This window comes from Carassius auratus, unplaced genomic scaffold (genome assembly GCF_003368295.1).
Source record: "Carassius auratus strain Wakin unplaced genomic scaffold, ASM336829v1 scaf_tig00009860, whole genome shotgun sequence".
Lineage (NCBI taxonomy): Eukaryota > Metazoa > Chordata > Actinopteri > Cypriniformes > Cyprinidae > Carassius > Carassius auratus.
Window position 1 is genome coordinate 106785 of NW_020524083.1, and position 17519 is coordinate 124303.

A 17519-nucleotide genomic window follows, 5' to 3' on the forward strand; every position below is an offset into this window, starting at 1 on the left:
AGGATTTGAGGAACAAAGGTGAGCTCCTCTATTCCCTGAGTGTCCCACTGCCCCCTCTCATGGCATCTGCTGAAATGTCACCACTCAGGTAATAAAATAATACATCTTGTTTTTTATATTTAGGAGAGTAAATATCACAAAGTAACCCTGATTTTTTTTTTTTTTTTTTTAAGAAGGAACAAAATAATAATAAAAAAAAAACAATACAAAATGTGGCTAATACGACAATTCCAAAATTTCAGCTGAGCTTTATTATAGTTAAATAAAACTAAAACCATGCAAAAAATAAAAAATAAAAATAAAAAAATAATACAAATCTATACAGATATATTAAAAAATAAAAAAGACAAAACAAAATTGCTGAAACCTTAAAACTAAGTATTGAAATAATATCTGATGCAAAGATGCTCAGATAACATTGTATTGCAGTGGACTCACTTTCAATATAACAAGGTTACTATAATAAATATACAAAATATGATTTATAGAAATTATTTTATTAATTAAAATAAATCTAATATATAATATAGACCAGTGGTTCCCAACCTTTTTCAACTCGCGGCCCACACAACCAAACACATATGTTTGCGTGGCCCACTTCAAAAAAATTAACTGACCCCGCTATTGTTGGGTTAATAACTTAGTACTCAGAAGCTAGATTTTAAACTATATTTATTGAATAAACTAGGGCTGTGCGATATGGACAAAAAAAAAAAAAAAAAAAAAAAAACTATCGCGATTTTTTTGATCAATTTTGCAATTGTGCTTTTACAGTCATAAATGCATTCAGGATTAATTTGAAACATATTTCCAAAAGAAAACCAATCAGAGCTTTATCAAAAAGTTGTAACATCTCTAGAACAGACATAAGTCAAAATTATCACTATAGCGATAAAAAAAAATTATAGTCTTGTGGCAAAAAATGAATAAATAAATAAATAAATCCTGTATACAGGGACTTTTTTTTCTTTTTTGCCATGCATTGTTCATAGAGCTCATTAATTGTAGCGGTGCCTCAGGTGTTTGCAGTGTGTTTAACAGTATGTGTATGCGGTCAGCAGTGAGAGCGCATAAATATAACGCGAAAGCACATTAAAATAATGCACGTGTGCGAATCTCTCTGTTCGCAGCAGATTTCCTTTGCTCTGTCACAAAACCGGTCGTGCTTGCTCAGATACACGCTGCTTTGCGAGGAGAGAGTGTGCACACTTAAAACGTGTCTCCTCTCACTGAGGACACTTAAAACGTGTCTCCTCTCACTCCTCTCACTAAACTGCATCCTGTTCACTAATAAATTCACTCTATGCTCATGTGTTAGACATGAATTATTTTTGCACGTTTTTATTTCTAGCCTTTTACCGCAGTGAGAACGCTCTGATCCGTCAACATTGGCTCAGAAAAAAGGCGCATCACAGACAGTGTGTGAACCTGGAGTTAGGCATATGCGCACGCTCAAATCGTGATTTTAGGACGTTTTCTTTTAATCGCACAGCCCTAGAATGGACTGGAAATGAACAGAAAATAATTGGCGGCCCACCTGCAATACCACCGCGGACCACAGGTTGAAAACCACTGATATAGACATTGTATGAAATATGCAGCTTTACCTTCATTAAACTAAAACATTTGACAGTGCAGCCCAGAGAGAACCAATGTTGCAATAAATAAGTACCAATTTATCTAATATCTAATGCTTTAAATTGGTTTGTATAATTGCATTCTTTGAGTTCATTACCAAAAGTTACACAAAAGGAGATGTGATAAATTATTTAAAACCGTTTGGTTTTGAGAAATGTTAGAAAGAATAATTATAGGTTGTAATGAAGGCCTCAGAAACCCTCTCTTGGAGTCCCAAGAGAAGAAGAAGCTAAGATTAAATGGCATGAAAAGATAAAAGTGCAGACTAAATCAGAATGCCATTAATTGCAATGTTTCGTTTCTGGTAATGGCTACAAGTTCAGTGACACACGTGCTGACTCGCCCTTGGCTGTTCGTTCCCATTACAAACTGCAATTATCTACAAATTAAGCCCAGTGTCACTAGTGGTGTCAACATCTTACAACCCCAAACCCTACAAATAAAATCCTACGGTGTAATAGACAAACACACATTTACACACTCATTAAAGTAGGAGAGGAGTCGTTCTAAGAGGCTCACGAAAAATCTCGTTTAGCAGTTCCACTAATCATTTAGAAACCACATTACCTGTATGATACTTTGGATGAGCAGAATCCATTGGTATATTCACTCCTGTGATCCTCTAACCAACCTGATGTCAGAACTATTTGTAGATATACATACATAAAGTATACAGATAATTTTTTTTGGTTGTGTTCCATCCATGTCACTATATATACATATATACAACAACAAAAGTGTGTATTCCAATCATGCATCTCAGCAGAAAACACAGAGTCTGCAAAAGAGGGAATCTTGGAAGAGGATCCCTTTGGCACAATGGGAAATTTCTGATGTGGGGTTCCTCAATGGTGAAACATTTTTCACAGTGGCAGGTTTCCAAAGAGTGATCATAACACTAGACAAAAAGGAACAAAATTACAGAAAATGCCCTATTGTGCCTAAGAAAAAAAAATCTCTGTAATACTGGTGGAAGGAAAATATAAATTATAACATTTGCATTGTTGCAACTCCTTCTTGCACAAAAGAACCAGTGTAGGCGCAACAATTATAATGATCAAAGCATGCTGGGAGATATGCTTGTCTGTTGGAGGTCTGCCCATTGTCAGAACTGTTGTTCACAGGGGGTTAACGTCACTTCTGACTGGTCAACTGAACTATATCATGGTCAAGGAGAGTTAGTCAGTAACATTTGACAGATTGAGCCTGCCAATATGATTTTTGCAATGTGGAAAGGATTCACACAGGTTAACATTTCAACTGAGAAATCCTAACCGTATGATCTGGCACATAACCTGCTTTAAATACATCATCTCATAATGAGTTTAATCTCATTCCCATGCTGAGGTCATTATTTCAGTGTGTGCAGGAACAGTTTGGCAGCTCATTGAGAATTTGGCTGGTAACAGTATTTTAACATTTTCACAGCGTGACCGAGAAAAACTCTACAGCAGATCTGTGTCACCAGCAGAATACCAGGGTAGGAATATGCAAGGTTATCTAGTGGTTTACTCAACCTACAACCTGATTAATAGGTGCCATTAAGCCAAAGCCCAAAGCTCTGAGTTACAACAAACCAGCACCGTCTCTTGAACTCAGCCAATCCATTTACAACAGACAGATTAAATGGCGGTGGAACTGAGGTAACTTAAACGGGAATGCTGTGAAATAGAACAAGGACACACAGAATCCTCATGACTTTTTCCATTGACTTCTCCAGATAAATAAATAAATTACACACACACACACACACACCAATAAGCCATTAACTTTACGAATACCTACTTAGCCTGTAGGACCTTCTTTAGTTTGCCAAAAAAAACGTTATGCCACGAGGCATTGATTTGACAAGGTGGAGATAGGTCTCCTGGAGTATCTGGTACCATAATGTTAACAGCAGGTCCTCCAGTTCCAGTACATCGCAGGGTGGTGGTAAGGGGTGTGTGTCGCAATATACTGGTATGGACTATAAATGTAATATTCAAAGCAACAATTATCGATATCGTGTTAATTTGGTGTGTGACGATATACCGCAATATTTCAAATTAACAGTTCTCTTATGATAACATTTACCTGGTTGAGCTCCCAGTTGGCAGTATTGTGCCTTAACGCCTGTCGTACAAGAAGACAGTGGTAGCAGCAACTCGGAGGAGAGCCTTGTTCAGCAGAGTAAGGTGTAATGATTTTACTAGTCATAGAATGGGAAACGTTATATTAACCTGTTAACAGCTTTTTTTTTTTTTTTGTTCATATATTTAAGTAAAGGGTGATTACTAAGGGTGAAACCACATTTTCTTTACTCGTCTTATTTTTTATTTTTTTTGCAATCACATCAATTACATTAACATATGTAAATAACATTAATAATAATTAACAATTTTTCCACAGCATTTATTAATCTTAGTTCATGTTAATTTCAGCATTTACTAATGCATTATTAAAACCTCAAGTTGTGTTTGTAAACATTAATGCACTCTGAACTAACATGAACAATGAATGACTATTTTTATTAACATGAACAACATGAACATTTATTTTTAATAAATTGTGTAATAAATGTATTTTTCATTGTTCATTCTGTTAGTCAATACATTAATGTTAACAAATGACATCTAATTGTTAAGTGTTACTATTAATATTTAATAATCATACAGATGACATTGACAGTATTTTCCATCTTGTTATTTCATAGGAGCTTCAAAGAAGACGGAGAAGACCAGAGTTTTTTGCCCTGTGTTTATCAGTATCCTTATGTTCCCTGGGTAAAAAAAATAAATAAATAATAATAATTAAAAAAAAAACCTTAGCAAGTAAAAAGTAATTTATCTAATATCTTTTTACCCCATCTTGTCTTGTCTATAGATATCACAATATATTGATACCATGAATTTTTATGGTAACAATAACTGTTATATGAAAAATCTAATATCGTGACAGCCCTAGTGGTGGTGATATAGCACAAACATGCTTTTCCAAGTCAAAAAAAAAAAAAACACATTCAAGGCATTAACAGAAATTTGCCATCATCTTCCTAAAACCACTCATTGACAGTGTGGCAGTGTGTGGCATGATACAATATCCTGTTTAATGGTAATGGTCATCACCAGCTGGAAGCACAGTGGGCATGAATGTGTGCACTTGGTCCACAATGATGTTCAGATCCCTGAAAGCTGTCAGGGATCGTGCTATTGGGATAATAAGGACTGAATTGTAACACCACCAGCCTGTGTCTGCCCAACAGTGCACCCATAAGGTGCCAAAGCCTCTGTTGGTAAACAAAGAATTCATGGTCGGCTGTAGACGTGATGCACCAGGAATCTTGATTTGTCAGACCAGGCCACTTCCTTTAAATCATCCAGGGTCCAATCTCAATGATCTTGGGCCCATTTCATGCATTTTTGGTGATGGTGTGCAGTTAGCATGGGGACACGGCTGGGTCGTTGGGCATGCAGGCCCATATGCAGAAGGCTGTGATTAACTGTGTGCTCTGAAGCATTGTCCTGCTCACCACTGCTGTAGGTGCAGGTGATTTTTTTGCACTGTGGCCCTGCAGTCACTGTGAACAATGCGTGATAGTCTCAGTTGCCATCAAGCATCATTGAGCTGTGGACGACACACAGCTGGATGATGGTTTGTGGCACATGAACAACCCACAAGGCGACTCATTTCCGAGATAGAAGTTCTGCGGAGCCGTGCCATCAGAACTTGTCCATTTTGAAACACAGATAAATGGGCAGACACTCTACTTACAGAAAGACGGTCCTTGGGTGTTATATATACTACTCTGTGAACAGCACCTGTGGCAATATTAGGTTGCCAGGTGTGCTCGCTCATTACTCTTGGCTGGGCAGTTGTAATATAATGGCTACTTGGTGTGTTAATAAATATGAATATAAATATATTAAATTACATTTTAAGGATAATTTCATTCAGTGTTGCTTCAGTATTTGCAAAAAGAAAGAACAAAAAATAAATGCAGCTATAAAGTTTTCAATGGCTCAGTTAAAAAGACACAGATGGTTAGTTTTTCAATTCCAAGCTGAAATGAAGACTGATGGAAGCCTTTAAAATTCATGTTGCCTTCAATTACCCAGCCTGCCCTTTATTACAAGATTAAGAAGTACTCCAACAAAATAGTTTGTATACTATGTTCTTTTTTTAATTGATCAACATGATCTTAGTGAATAAAGGAAAATATATGCAGAAGTGTGTGTGTGTGTGTGTGTGTGTGTGTGTGTGTGTGTGTGTGTGTGTGTGTGTGTGTGTGTTTATACTGTCCCCCATCATGTGCAGTACAAATACAATTAAACCATTCAAAGGTGGATGTTACCTAGAAAACGCTGTGGTGTTTGAGCGATCTGAAATGATAGCATGGTTTTAGACGATGGAATATACTGCATGAATCATATAAGTAATAGACAATCCACAACTATGTGAGTATTAAACAACAGCTGTCACTTATGTTTATAGTGCAATTTGACCGTGAATGGTAAAACGTATTATTTTCATTAGTTGTGGCTTGTTAGATCTAGCATTCTGCCTATTTTAAATCATCAGATAAACAGTTTTAATGCACAGCCAATCAGAATATTGGAGCTTGACAAGCATTGGTCACTTTCCATTTATGATCTAGAAATCATCAGTATATAACTCCTACAGTACATACAGGGACACTTTCTAACTGATACCACAAACACATGAAATACTGCTTACCTTTGCGATCTGCACGCACCAGTTGAGCAGCAGCTGGGAGCCGATGTTCTCCTGGTGTTCATGTACGTAGTCCAGCAAGCAGCCATGGGGCATGAGCTGAGTTACCAGCTGAATAGTGGGACTCAAGCAGACCCCCAAAAGACGCACTAGATGAGGATGCTCCATGCTGGCCATGATCAGTGCTTCCTAATGTCCAGAAACAGAAAAGATCAGGTCACTGAACCACACAAAGTAAATGTATCTCATGGGAGATAAAACATTATTTTATGTAAACATGCTAGACAGAAATCTCTGACAGTTCATTGGCATATTCTGCAGCATCTCGTGTACATGTGTGCACACTTTTAAGATGTTGTTTTAATTAATAATTTTTTACTTTTGAAACAAATGTCAAGACACTTTACTGAAAAAAAAAATCTAAATCCTTGTTGATGGATGGATGGGTTAGAAATTATTTTGCATTTCAGTGAGTGAAATAACTATTTGATCCTTAAGCAACACATGATTTAGTACTTGGTGCAGAAACCCTTGATGGCAAGCACAGAAATTAGATGGTTTTTTTGGTCCCACTTTATATTAGGTGGCCTTAACCACTATGTCCTTACATAAAAAAATAAGTACAATGTACTTATTGTGTTCATGTTGTATTGTAAAACACTTTTGCTGCTATTGAGGTGGGATAGGGGTAAGGTTAGGGAGAGGGTTGGAGGAGGTATGGGTAAGTTTAAGGGTGGGTTAAGGTGTAAAGTATGGGTCAACAGTGTAATTATAAATGTAATTACAGAAATTAAATACAGATGTAATTACATGTAGTTTTTTTAAATATAAGTACAATGTAAAAACATGTATGTACACAACAAGTAAATTGTACTAAAATATGAATTAAAATGTAAGTACATAGTAGTTAAGGCCACTTAATATGGGTCCGATTTTTTTAGTTGGTCACCAGATTTGCACACATATCAGGAGGGATTTTGATCCACCCCTCCTTACAGATTATCTCTAAATCCTTAAGGTTTCTTGGCAGTCATTTGGCAACTCAAAGTTTCAGCTCCCTCCACAGATTTCCTATAGGATTGAGGTCTGGAGACTAGCTGGGCCATTCCATGACCTTAATGCGCTTCTTCTTGAGCCACTCCTTTGTTGCCTTTGCGGAATATTTTGGGTCATTGTAATCCTTGAAAATTTATCCATGACCCATCTTAAGTGTTCTGGCTGAGGGAAGGCTTCTCGTCCAAGATTTTACAGTACCTGGGCCTGGCCATTTGCAGCTTAATGTGGTGAAGTCACCCTGTGCCTTTAGCTGAAAAACAGCCCCAAAGCATAATATTCCAACCCTGTGCTTGATGGTGTTGTTGTTGGAGTCATAGTCAGCATTTCTCTTCCTCCAAACACGACGAGATGAATTAATGCCAAAGAGCTAAATTTTGGTCTCATCTGACCACAGCACTTTCTCCCAAGCCTTCTCTGATTCATTTAGATGTTCCTTGGCAAACTTTAAACCAACCTGTACATGTGCCTCCTTGAGCAGGGGGAACTTGTGGGCGCTGCAGGATTTCAGTCCAATGCGGCATAGTGTATTACCAATGGTTTGCTTGGTGACTGTGGTCCCAACTGCCTTAATATCATTATTAACAAGCTCCTTCTGTGTAGTTCAGGGCTGATGCCTCACCATTCTTATGATCATCCTTACCCCATGAGGCGAGATCTCCAGACTGAGGCCGACTGATGATTATTTTGTATTTCTTCCATTTCTGAATAATCAGATTTTCCAGATGGGTGATTCTCACGAAATCGTAGTTTCAAAGGTTTCATATATGACATTTAAAAAAATGTTTGTATCAACAAATTTTCTTTTTAAGCATTAAGAGCCAGGTCTGAAGTGTCGGTGACCATAAATTGAAATAAGTTTTACTGACAATTCAACAATTTTTTTAACATATTTTTCAAAACATGTCGTTAAAAATCTCATTACCGTAACACTCTGAAAAGTCCAGTGCCATGGGGAAAAATAATACATTTTAACATTTTTAAAAATGGTTTATTAACAGTCATGCACAGTTACTTGAAACTTTGGTATAAAATATATTTTTATAATAAAATTTTTATGTGTTTTTCAATTATTTCTCTCATTACCGCAACACCTTCTGCATTTTGCAACCCATTTTTATATTTTTTTTCATTAAAAACTGAAATATTTTCAAAATGATGTGGCAAACCTGAAAGAACACAATGTATAGATTCTGCACATACATTTAAAAGCAGACTACTATTTTTCAATTTCTTAAATAAATCTTAAAAGAATGCATGTTGCGGTAATGATACATAGGTTACGGAAATGAGGTTCATGATTTCGGTAATGATAATAGGCATATTAAGTATGTGGTATAGTCAAACAAATAATATTTAATGTAGAAAATAAATTAGATAATATTGGCATAAATTATTTTGCAGTGCTTCATAACTAGATAACATAGGGTAAAAACACCAGGGGCCATTTTCACAAAATATTTTAAGTGAAACTAAATGTTGCTCCTAACTCCACATCTTTAGGACTCTTTGACTCTTCTTCAAGTACTTCATAAAGTGTTTTTATGTAAAAATCAGCTCTTAAATCTGTGAAAAATTAGTGGTAGTCAAGAGGACAGCTAAATCACAAAGACCAAATCATACACAATATTAAAATGGCTGTTTCCTCAGCAATCCAGTTTGGATTTATTTTACCTTTGTACTAAATCTTACTGTCATATCAGCCATAATAATTCTAGTCTGTTAAATAAAAGGCTGCTTATACATATAACAATTATTTATAAGATGCAGACATGTAGAGGCTGACAATTAGCTGAACATATGCTTGTTTAATTAGTGACACTCTAGTTCAAACTTTATTTGAATATTGCAACATTTTTATTTTGAAATCTTTATTTGATTATGGCAACATGATATCTCATTCTACAATATTTATATTATAAAATAACTGACAGATACCCATCCCTTATCAGCCAATCACTGTGGGTGTAGTTAGTAATCATGCTGACATCATCCATACCAAAAAGGTCGTCCTCACTCTTTTTCTTAGCTTAAGATTTCTCCCCATTCCTTAGTAAAATTCTGTCACAGCTGCTTTATGAATAAGTTTTAAGAGAAGCTGTTTAAAGGGGACCCTGTGGTTTTCCACAAAAATAAATACTTAATAGTGCAATGTTAGAAAACAAACAAGACTAATATTAGTTTTGTAATTTTAGTTTTATTATTAAAAAAATATTCACAATACATTATTACAAAATAATGTTTCTTATTTTATTTTATATTTTATGTAATAATCATGTAATTATGTAATAACTATTTATTAATTGTCATTGACAGTGGGAATGTAGTCTATGATAACTCAAGTGGATTTTTTTCTTTCTACTGAAAGAGTTGGTTCTGGTAAAGAGTACACCCAAGTGTTTACCTAAAGTTTTTCCAAAATCGCTCATTCCTAAAAAGATGGTTCACAATATATTTTTCTTTTTTCCATAAAGATGTTCTCCTTTAATTTAACCCTAACCATTCTTTAATAATTGTTTTTGAATTAGAATTTAAAACTGCTGCATTTTGTCATATCTAAATACACTGCCATTCAAAAGTTTAGCATCAATAATAAAAAATAATAAAAGTTTTTTAAAGCCTCTTCTGCTCATCAAGGCTGCATTTATTTGATCAGAACTACAGTAAAAACAGTAATATTATGATAAAGTGATTGTTATCTTTTTAATATACTTTAAACCAGAATTTTATTTCTGTGGTGACAAAGCTGAATTTTCAGCATCATTACTCCAGGTTTCAGTGTCAAATGATCCTTTAGAAATTATTCCAATATGACATACAGCCAAGTATGGTGACCCATACTCAGAATTTGTGCTCTGCATTTAACCCATCCAAAGTGCACACACACAGCAGTGCGTACACACACACACACAAACACACACAAAGTTCTGTTGCTCAGTATAAAAATCATTACACTTATAGAAAGTCCTCATAATGATAGATGCACCAACATTTGTGTAGGATTCCCAACAATTTTTGATAACTACTCCTGCTGTAACCTCTAACCCACAATGTCTCTCTCCTTCCTGGGGTTTGGTGGGTTGGTATAAACGTTTTCTCTGAAATTGGTCACCCTAGCCTTTGCTTAAGCTTTTTTGTTTTGTTATTAAATAATATTTAATTTAATAACTAATTTTATACATTTAAAAATAGTCTGTATGATTAAATTCTCATTACCGAAAAAGAGGTTCTCTCTACCGCAACTGGCCTTAAATTGTTGCGGTGAGTGAAAATGGTGTTGCGGAGGATGAGGTGTCTTAGCATGTTTTGCTAACAACAGAGAAACCATGATGATTTAGCAAATTTATTACTCAGTAGATATAATCAGGCATTAATTAAGTATATTTTCATAGAAAATTTGTAATCTAATATTTTTCTAAATGTGGAAAACTACCCGTTTCGGTGATGATAATCAATTTGTCGTGTAGACGTTCTGACAAGAGAATTTTACACTTTTAACTGGAACAATATGAAGATATCTGCCTACCTTGTTGGTATTTTGAAGGTTCTGCCTCATGTGTTGCTTAATTTAAAATCAAGATTTATATTTTAAAAAAAAATGTGTGCATAAATGACCCTCAAAAAATATTGCGGAGGATGAGAACATTAGTCATGGACACTTTATATTTCCACTATTGTATCATTATTATTGTACATGAATATTCAATCTGTCATTTTTCTGTCATGTGAAAAATTATAGAAGAATATCCATTTACTTTTTTCAGAATATTTTTATTGTAATTTGTTTAAATTACAACATAACATAAGTTAAGATACAGCTGGACGCATTGCGGTAATGAGAATTTCAGCAGAAAACGCAATAAAATGCAAAAATAATTAATTCCTATGTTGAAATTACTCTTTGTGCAAGGTAGAGAACAGTATTGTCTTTATTATGGTGTTTTTATATATTACTAAATTGCATGTTTAATATCTAAAATCACTAGTGACATGGCGTTTCAACAGTTTCGTGAGAATGACCCAGATGTCTTATACACCTAACAAGCTGACATTAGGAATAACTGAATTTAATTAGTTCATTGAGGCATTAATTCTCATACAGGAGACTATAATCTCATCCCTATCCACACATTTACGCCTTTCTGTTGCAAATACACAATACACAATCATGGAATTTTGTGCATAGTTTCCTTTTCTATTTAATTCTACATAAGGCACTTTGTTTGCACTATGCTTTGTGAACCTGTCTTTGTAATGCAGCTTTGCATGAAGGCTATTATGAATCGAAATGTTCAAACTTGACTGGAGCTGACAGCAAATCTCCAGTTCATAGTGCTGTATCTCGTTTTACATATGAAGAGGCCATTTAAATAGATTTCTTCATGTACAAATAACAAATAAACAGCTCATTTCATTCAAAGGGTCAGGGAGAAGGTCATGAACAACTCATGCATGATATATATATATATATATATATATATATATATATATATATATATATATATATATATATATATATATATATATATATATATATATATATATATATATATATATATATATAGTTTTTTTTTTTTATGTATTAACAACAAAGCAAATGACAGCACTGTAAGCATAAATCCTACACGGAGCATAACAAGTCTCTCTGCAAATGCTTTTGTACTCTTGCCTTCTACAGCAAAGATAACTATCAGTGAGCCTGACCTCACCTGCAACTGCTGCCCTGTCTCACTCATAGATGTATGTTTCAAAAGGAAGAAAGTGCCTTCATAAATGCACACATAATAAATTAATATGTAAGTGTTACAACATAGACAGTGATGAATACGAATCTTTCATAAGTAGGTCTGCATCATCTTGACTGCTCATGTATGTGCACAGTTAACAGAATACAGAAACATGCACAAAGAAATTCCTAGGCAACTGCAGTTATCCGCTGCCAGTGTTGGGTAAGTTACTTTCAAAAAGTTATTAACTACTATTACATCATCAAATTGTATTTAAATTAAATTACTAATTACTCTGTCTGAAAAGTAATTGAGTTACTCAACAAGTAACTTAATTATTCAAATCACTAAATAGGCTACAACTTAAAATCCCTATAAACCTTAATAGAAATTAAACTCTATAATTTTTCAATTTGAGTCAAACATATACTGGTTTAGCCTTTCAGCTTTAAAACAACTGTAATACTGTAAAAAAATAAAAATAAATAAATAAATAAATAAAAAACCTTCTTTGGTTAACAAATAACAACATATCTGAATAACAAAAAAAAAAGCTTTAGAAAAGTTAATCAATATATTATTTTAGTTTGGCAAGAAAAAGCCCAACTAGTAAAATCCGTACAGGTTTATGTAAAAACACTTTAATGTAGGTGAGAATAACACATAAATGATCATGGCATTCATAAGATCAACAGAATCGTGTGTGATTTTTTTTTTAGACTTAATTTAGACTTAATTTTTCAGTGGATCAGTAATTTAATTACAGTATTGTGTTACACCCAACACTGTCCACAGCACATGAGGCAGCATTTTCATGTTTTTTGAAAGGAGCTTGACCTCTTCCTGAATCTTGGGAGAGCAAGAGAGAGAAAGAGTGTCAACGAGAAAAGAAAAAAAAAGTGTGATAAAATATGTGACTGAAAAAAAAAAACTGATTTGGTTATTGTTAAACATCATTCAATTTGATGTGGTGAGGTAAAATAAGCTATATTTCTAATTTAACAAGGATAAACTTTTTTTTTTTTTTAGAATAATGCACACAATATTATGCAAAATTAAGACCAGGAATGTTTATTAAGAAAAGTAAATGGGATCAAGTTTGATTGATGTCAACCTGAATGGCTAAACTGACTTCTAAACAACCGCTTAAAGGGGTATTATTAAGATCAAGGTGTTTTACTTACATCCATAAACTCCACATTGGCTTTAGGTCCTGTACTTTCATTGAGTATCTTTATAGCCACTGGAATCTTCACAGTTTCCCCTTCTGGAACCCAGATTCCCTTATAAAGAAGACATTAGAATTAGCCAACAAACCAAAATTTAAGGAAATCATATAAAACAACAAATGCTGACAGGAAGACACAATAAACATAGAAGTGTTACCTTATAGACCATGCCAAAGGCTCCAGTTCCCAGAATCTTGACTCTCTTAAGTTCAGTTTCCTTCAATATACGCAGCTTGGCTTGGTTTGGCGCGGTACCACTGGGCGTCAATGGCTCCACCAACTGCTTGAACAACCAAGCCTTAGATCATTCACAACTTTTGAATGCACAAATACACAGAGCTCCAAAACAAACTCTTAGAAGTTTCATTTAACCATGTTTTCAGAATTAAGTTTGTTTATGCAGTGAAGGGAACCAAGCTACTGAAGATAAGAGGGGTAGAGAAGAGGGAAAGGTTGAAAGGATGTACAAAGATATAATTGCTAAATACAAAGTGGCATTTGTAGTTTCATTGGGGGCTGGCTTGCATAAAAAAATAAAAAAATAAAAAATAAAAACATTCTGTGTCTGAGTGTGTGTGTTTGTTTGCATGGAATCTTGGACTTCTTTAGTAGCTTGTGTTTCCGCAATAAACTGATTTCAGACCTGTCTAAGAAGAAGGTAGTGTTTTTTATTTTTATTTATTTTTTTTATTTTTATTTTTTTTTTGTGGTGCAGTGGTGCTAGATCTGGCTGTAAACCAAAGGATTGCAGGTTTAAACACCATAAAGCTTGATCCATGAGCTATCAACATTGTGCCCCTGTTAGGAAACTCAAAGTTAAAATAAATAAATAAATAAATAAATAAATAAATAAATAAATAAATAAATAAATAAATAAATAAAAACACTATTATTTACACATATTCATACTGTTCCACACTTGTTTGTCTTTATTTTGTGGAATCCAAATAAAGAACTTTAGCAGAATGTACAAAGTACTTTTTCCTACTTGACAGTTAGGCTGCTACATCACAATAAAATAAAATTGAAAAATAATATGATATATATTATGAAAATGGAACAATTATGGAGTTGAATGAATTATTATATATTATATATATTATACTGGAAATTTTCCAAGTAATAAGTACAGCAAATACATTGTTTTGAAAAAAAAAAAAAAAAGTATTTGCTAAATGTCTTTCTTGGTTGTTGTTGTTTCTCTGAATGGAGGAATTAAACCCTTGATAACAGTTAAAATAATGACCTTTAGTCCCTGGATACACTGTTTTTATTTATGAGAACGAAGGAGAAATTTTCCAGCATACCTTATACAGGCAGTCCTCTCAGCACTTTCAATCTTAGGTAATGGAAAAGGCACTTTTATAGTGACATTTTAACAATTTGTATACATGAAAATTTTGTTATCCATTATTTGGGGCTAACTGTTAATTTAAGTGACCAATCACAGCACAGAATGGAAGGCTGTCACTTTGTTTTATGGAAGTGCAGACTGAACACACACAGTGTGGAGCTGTCCATCTCTGTGGTGCTGGAATCCAGCATTCAGACTGTGCATTAGAGGGAGCTGTCCAGATATGTGGTGCTGAAAGAGAAACATCTGTCAAACATACAATTTATTTATTTATTTTTTCTCACTGTAAAAGGATAGTGTATGAGTGGTTTAATATTATTATAAAGCTTTCAGCTGAAGAAAAGGAATGTTTCAACATAATTTCAACTCTTCCGTCCATTCAAGCTAAATAAATAAATAAAAATAAAAATAAATTAGAACATTTTCATGCATGTTTTATTAAAAAACTGGGTGGTCTAGATCTCTCCTAATCGCTTTCCTTTTGGCAGAAACATATAACCTACTTGAACAGAAGCCTCAGGTTTGCTAAAACGGATTTCAGGATTCTAGTGTGCGAGTGTCTCTGTCAGCTTTTGGGATACAGGGCATCTTCTCAGGGTGACAGCTGTCTATAACACTGATGCTCCACCTGCAAATTATCCAAACCAGCATAGACAGGCCATGTTTTTTAATAGGCTGCACAGTCATTCAGGGCAACAGGACTATGCATTAACCCAACAAACCTGCCATGCATTTAAGGAAGGCCTTCCACCGAATACTTTATGGAGTGTGTGCTGGGGAATTTTTAAGCATGCAGCTCACCAAGAAAAAAAAAAAAAAAAAAAAGCTGTAGACAGGGAAGGATTTTGATGCATTGTGACAGATAGAAGAGACAGAAGATATTATGTATATTGTGTGGAATGTTTCTGTTTTAGTCGGTGGTTACTGATTTATGTAAATTTATGAGAACAGGCCTGTCTCACCTCAGTCTCCAGGAAACGACGTAAAGCTCTCTTTTTCTTAATGCTCTTTCTGCGGATGTAAACGGCCACACCCAGAGCTATGATGACCATCACAAAGAGACCCCCGATTAACCCAGCTGCAATCAGAGGAGTCCTGGAAGATCAAAAGAAAATATCAAGTTTTACTGCTATGCATGCCTTATCCCTAAAAACAAGAAAAGAACACACAGCACTGCATACTTGTTATTTTATATTATTAGTTCAATATTGTATTTTATTTTAAATTATTTATGAATGTATATATATATATATATATATATATATATATATATATATATATATATAATTTTTTTTTTTTTTTCTTTGTATTTAATTTCCCAAATAATCTCTCAGTGCAGGAAATAATTTTATTTGGCTTTTTCTTTTTCTTTTTTTTACTGAAATTGGCTGCATTTGTGAAAGCTTTTACCTGTCCAACATGCCAGCACAATCTTGTACTCGGGGTCCACTACAACTGCAACATAGAATATCATATCATCAAGTTACAATCAACTTATTTCAGTTACACTGCAACAGACTGTTAGATTAAAGCAATAAACACCATATATTTCTCATACTGTCTTAAATGATTAAAACAAAATGAGTAGCCTTAATTGAAAAAATAAAAAAGTAGAAAAAAGTGATTAACTGTTACGAATGTGACAATTTTACAACTTTATTTTATCCAAATTATTATGATACAATTATACAATTATTATTACTTTTTTAATAGCCTTAATTTCTTCTATGCAAAAGTGTTTGAGTACTGAATTTTCAACTAACAAGGGAATGCAAAGTGACTTACAAACTGAAAACTCAAGCTACAAGCTACATGTTCAGCCAATCCATGTATAAAATAAATTTCTGTCCTAAGTGTGAAAGATGATTGTGTCCAAAAAACTATTTAATCACTGTGTTGGGTCATCCATTGATGTCCAGCATAAAAATCTGGGTCCTGCAGAAAAAAAACAGTTTTGAACCACTGATCTAGGAAGTCAGGAACCTGTTCTCTCCATTCTCAAATCCCCCAAGCTCATTTATCTAAGACTGAATGTGGTAATCACAAAGGCTTTACCCACATGGGTAGTTAGGTAAGTGCTATGGGCATATTGTGTTTGATGCAGTTAAAGAAAGAAAAGAAGCTTGCAAATAGATTTATGAGCAAACACAAGCAATCAGTCATACCCCTGGGTGCAATTGGGGTGGCAGGGATGGCACTCATTGTTGGTCTCAGCATATTTGAAGATGAAGCTGTTTGCTCCCTGCAGACCATCAGGGCATTTCTCTACGCAGTTGGGTCCGTCTTTGAGATGCAAGCACTTCAGACAGTGATCTGGCCCCTTTAATGTCAGAAGAGAGGAAGACGAAAGATTAGGAAATGAAAAGTGTCTCAAGAGAATGACGTACTGTTTTACAAGTGGAAAGGAAACATTTAGTGAAAAAGGCATGGGCATGTAGCTGTATGCTCCCTTTGTTAATGTTTATTTAATAGCTTCCGGTTCAGTTTGGCTTGGGTTTACTATAAAGAAAAACTATGCAATGCTGTGCTTTAATTAACACACACACATAGATCACTTGAGATCAGAGATCGCACACACAGAAATATTCAGGAGAAAATTATATTTCTCAGCAACAAGTGGCTAAAATCTGTGTTATTGAAGTAACTAAACCCACAGCTTCTTTATTTGTACAGAGAGACTCTCAGATGCAAGGAAAGACAAGGCACGCTTATTTAAATAGCACATTTCCTACGCAATGGTAATTCAAAGTGCTTGACATAAAAGAAAGTAAAATAATCATAACAATTGTAATAATAATGGTACAAAAA

At 34.3% G+C, this 17519-nt stretch overlaps 1 protein-coding gene across 1 annotated transcript in view; it reads right to left on the reverse strand.

Annotated features, from left to right (window-relative positions):
* The window catches only part of LOC113072681 (receptor tyrosine-protein kinase erbB-4-like), a 107775-nt gene that overhangs the window by 23321 nt on the left and 66935 nt on the right, over positions 1 to 17519 (reverse strand). The window contains exons 16-21 of the mRNA XM_026245653.1: positions 16877 to 17031; positions 16122 to 16166; positions 15674 to 15806; positions 13515 to 13637; positions 13313 to 13411; positions 6352 to 6537 (exon numbers count right to left, since the gene is read on the reverse strand). Of these exons, the coding sequence (XP_026101438.1) occupies positions 6352 to 6537; positions 13313 to 13411; positions 13515 to 13637; positions 15674 to 15806; positions 16122 to 16166; positions 16877 to 17031 (741 nt within the window). The remainder of the gene's footprint in view (positions 1 to 6351; positions 6538 to 13312; positions 13412 to 13514; positions 13638 to 15673; positions 15807 to 16121; positions 16167 to 16876; positions 17032 to 17519) is intronic.